Source organism: Rhinolophus ferrumequinum, chromosome 4 (genome assembly GCF_004115265.2).
Source record: "Rhinolophus ferrumequinum isolate MPI-CBG mRhiFer1 chromosome 4, mRhiFer1_v1.p, whole genome shotgun sequence".
NCBI lineage: Eukaryota > Metazoa > Chordata > Mammalia > Chiroptera > Rhinolophidae > Rhinolophus > Rhinolophus ferrumequinum.
The window spans coordinates 86372427-86376953 of NC_046287.1; the positions used below are offsets into that span (position 1 = coordinate 86372427).

General features: G+C 33.0%; 1 protein-coding gene across 2 annotated transcripts in view; it reads left to right on the top strand.

The window, feature by feature from the left end:
* Positions 1–1639, top strand: part of INTS6 (integrator complex subunit 6) — a 78978-nt gene extending 77339 nt beyond the window's left edge. The window contains exon 18 of one of the 2 annotated variants that reach the window (XM_033104227.1): positions 1014–1639. In XM_033104227.1, the coding sequence (XP_032960118.1) occupies positions 1014–1107 (94 nt within the window). In that variant the 3' untranslated portion in view covers positions 1108–1639. The remainder of the gene's footprint in view (positions 1–1013) is intronic. The other variant, XM_033104228.1, reaches the window with a different exon arrangement.
* Positions 1640–4527: the final 2888 nt, after the last annotated feature.

The window sequence follows — 4527 nt, forward strand, 5'->3', positions numbered from 1 at the left end:
CCCCAGTTTCTTCCAGGGTACACTTGAAGATTGTTTTAGGTAGAGCAGTTAATTTTTTATTTTATTTTATTTTTATTTATTTATTTTTTTGTGTGTGTGAGTGACTAGAGTATAGGCCACTTTGAAGATGCAAGATAAGGCCATAACTTTTTGTGTTACTTGTTTTGAGTAATTAACCTATTCTGCTCTTTATGTAACATTCTGTCAGCTCAAACTTCTTCATGGGTTTAGCTATATTCCTGGTGCCTGCAATCTACTTCTGGCACCATTTAGAGATTTGTGTAATATTATGTGGCTATTCATTAGTTTACAAGTAGAGAGGAAGTGGGTATAGATTGGGCAATATTTTGGGATATTTGAAAAAGCATCAGCAGTATTAACACTTATGTAGACAAATGCAATTTTAGTGTACTATACCTACTACTGAAAAAAATTTTAAATTACTACTTGAACTTTAACTGTTTGTTGTATCCTGTACTAAAGATGTCTAATTATCCTTGATTTACTAGCTTTCAGATTGTAACAGTAAAACACAGTGGTTTTTAAAGTGTTAACTACCCAACTTTGATTTCTTTTTCCATTATATTCATACTTTGGGGGATTATATTCATACTTTGTTGGGATTCCTTTCAACATTCACCTTTCAAAGAGCATCAGAAGAAGCTATTGGAGTCATTGCTTTGGGAGCCCTAATTTGCTGGAATATTTGTAATCCTTGTATATCAGGGTTTTTTGTTTTTTGGTTTTTTTTTAATTGTGGAAGGAATAACCTCTTTTCCATTGTACTTAGGCTGGATTATTTGTTTTAGGAACAAACTGTAATACTGTACTGATAAAATAATATGCTAATCTTCTAGCAGATTTTATTTATCATAAGGTTGTTGAGTTTTAATTTTCGTTTCACTTTGAAAAAATCTTCCCAAGGCAGTTTCTCTATTTAAAAAGAAAATTATATTAATATATAACTTTATCTATTAAAAAGAAATTGAGAGTGCTATTATTTTTTTATACAGGTTTAAAAAACGAATGCTAATAGAACAACTGGAGAACTTCTTGGATGAAATTCATCGAAGAGCCAATCAGATCAACCATATTAATAGCAATTAAAAGAAAACAGAATGTGGCCACTTATTTCACTATATCTTCTCCAAATACAAAGTAAATGCAAGACTGTTGTGATCTTGCATTCATTTTTTGACATGCATTGTTGGCTATTTGAAATACTAAGAGCAAGTCTACAAATCCTTTTCCCATCATTTTACAGTGACCTTTTCTTCATTTTGGTTTATTTTTGTAATGTGGAAAGTATCACTCTAAAAAAAAATTTTTATTTAACAAACTAAAAATATTCCTCCAAATCTCTTGCTTGTCATTGACTCTTGCGTGTCAATTTCCCTCAGGTTCTATTTTCTTAAACCAACCTTTAAAATTGTCACCTCTGTTAAGGTTGAACTTTGCCAAAAAATAAAAAAGAGAAATTACTTTGTAATTTTTGGGGAAAAAAGCACATACATTAAAACTAGGTAATGTTTTGTATATACAGTTATTTTGGATATATTATTGTAAGTTGTACAAATGTATTTTGAAGAATATTTAAGAAAAGCACTTTTGTTATTCCATCAATAAATGCTCTATTTTACTCTTGTGTGGTTTAGGAAATAATCACATTTAAAGTACTCATTTAAAACCATCTTAAGATAATGGAATTTTAAAAGCCTTGCTTTTAGCATTGGAAAAATACACCACTTGAAGTTCACATTTGTTAAGCCTAACTGTAATTACGTGGTACATAATCTGCATTGTCTTTTTAAAATATGTTCTTAGTTTTTGTTGGCCACACCAACGTACTCCCATCTGCCTATTAATGGAAACGACGCTAACTCTGTGGCAGATAGGCAGACACTTTAAAAGCTGTTGAAAAAGCAGACACCTTTGGACATTATTGGTTTCCTTTCTTCCCTTCAGCCCCTTTTCCTTTCTCACTAGGATTGTGGATGGCTCTAAGTTGAAGCTGTTAGTTAGGGAGTTGTAACTTTGGGGTATGTCACGTGCTCTGAAATGTCTAGCCTTTAGCAGCTTGATGTCATGATTACAAAAGTCCCATAACAAACTGGGGGTTCAAAGGGGATTTCTTTGTTCTGCTTTGCTATTCTCTCACTTAAACTCTCTATTTTACGTAGAAGCTAAATGGAAAGGAAACAAATTTCAGATGACTTTGCTCATTTTGCATTTCCCCTCATTACCCAGGAAAAGGAAAAACCAACACTTATTAATCGCTCATCCTCAATAAAACGGCCTCATGTGTCCTTACTGAGGACTTGACCCACTCACCATTCATAGATCACTGCTGTGCCTTGTAGTACTTTTGGGGTAACCAGGAGAAAAAGGTTAAAATGCATTTAGATTAAAAGGGTGAAATAAATTTATAAAATTATAGTAAAATGGAAATATTTTTAGGTTCATAACATTTGAAAATCACATACCCTTATCTTTTTACACTTTAGAACATTTTTTAAATTTCAAGGGTATAGCAAAATGAAATTGTAACTTTTTATGAAGAAAAGTATAGATGAAAGAGGAGAACATGTTTGAGATCTGTTAATTTTAGTCTAGGGGATTTGAATCTCTCCCAATACTGAAGACAAACCCTGTCGAGAAAAAGAAGCATATATAATGTTATATAGTATTTTCATATACAATTCTTTAAACATTTTTACCTCTACAAAATACCCTTAAGTAAAGCAGGATGTCATTTAATAGATGGAATTGTTAAGGTAAATACCTACAGTCACATTACTAAATTCAGCATGAGCTACACAAAATCCAGAATATATTGTCTAGTCTTAAATTATATACTGGGGGTGCCAAAAAAATGCACATGACTTGTATTCATCTTTTGTTATTGGTATATATTGAATATTAAAATTAAGTTTTCCTTTGTTGAAATGTTTATACATTTTTTTTTTGGCACCCTCTGTATATTTAGATTCTGAGATCAATGGAAGGGATTATAAATCATTCAGATAAAAGTTAATGCTTAACAAGAATACTTAGGAAATGGATTCAGTCTACTCCAATATTTAGCTGCTTTCCTTAGAAAACTCTTATTTCCATTTTCCAGGTTGCTCATGAGGTAATAAATCCTTTAGACCCTTGACCTTTAATCCATTTTTTTGGGTGAACCCTAGAGGGAGTTAGGAAGAAGCAGTTTGTTCAAGCTCCTTTTTTTTTGTCCGTCCTCTCTCTGCCACCATACTCTACATCCTCTTTCGAAAGCCTAGTCACAAGATTTGAAACCCATTGAAACTCAACCTTACTATCCTATCTCTATTAAGTTTTCCACATTTTAAGAAACTGGGTATATTCGTTCAGTTAGTGAAATACTGTATAATTCTTGTAAGCAAAAGGGAGGGGAGTATATTTGAGGGGAATTTGTCTTTTAGGCCTTTAGATCAGTGGATGACTTTAGGCTGGACAAATGGTGTTGTTCTCCAACAGTTTAATCTTGAGGTTAAGGTTGTTTTTCTTAATAGTCTCATATGTGTCCCATTTGTCAATTGATTGAGTCATTATTCACCCTTATTAGTAAGATTGATCAATTTGGTGTACTGAAGGCTGACACTCGTGTTCACCTCTTTAATACCCCTGTCATCAGAAGAATGGCCACTTGGCCTTGTGATGCGAGCAAGTGCCTCCCAGAAGGAGGTAAATAAATTCAGAGGCCTATGTTTAGATGTGCATTGGATATGGATTAGCCTTACGTTTTCATTCTGCTTACTAAGGCTGTTCTGCAAACTCCTATCATAGAAATAGTGGTGTGTCCCTTACTACGTTAAAGATTTTATGTCTTTTTCATGCAGTTGAATTCCAAAAGAGAAGGTGTTCTCTTAACTGTCATCAACCTTTATTGGCTATCAGCTTTTGACAATGACCTTTCTGTTCAAATTTAGTTCTGCGTCTTTGTTTCTTGAGGGATTGGAACCTGTCATTTTTTTCATCTTTCATTTTTTGACATGTATCCTTTCTAAGAGAGGGCTCTCTGTTGCCTGTTCCGAGTGATAATGTGACATTTTCATCTAATATATATGGGGTTGGGACGATCATGGTGAAATACTAGCAGGATATATTCTGTTGGACTTTTTCTACCCAAATAATCCCCAAATAGATTATTTCCTAGTGAATGATTATTTCCATCTTTTTTGTCACAAGTGTTCCTTTGATTTCTAGCACAAGTTACAGCAGTATGCAAATGATTCTCAGATAAAATGATGTTGACAGTATTTCCTTAACAATTTGTATAAAGCCTATGCGTAATTTTCATTATTCTAACTTTTGACTTTTTTCTCTCCATAAATAAAAATAATGCCTGATGTTTAGTTAAAGTAGATCCACTTTTGCTTGATTTTGTTAGTCTTGTTCCATCCTATTTCTTTTAACACATTGTTTAGACTTGCCAACAACTCTTTACTGAGAATCTCTTTTTCCTGAGCTGATAAATAATTGTCAGAGGGGGGAGGGGGAACCTTA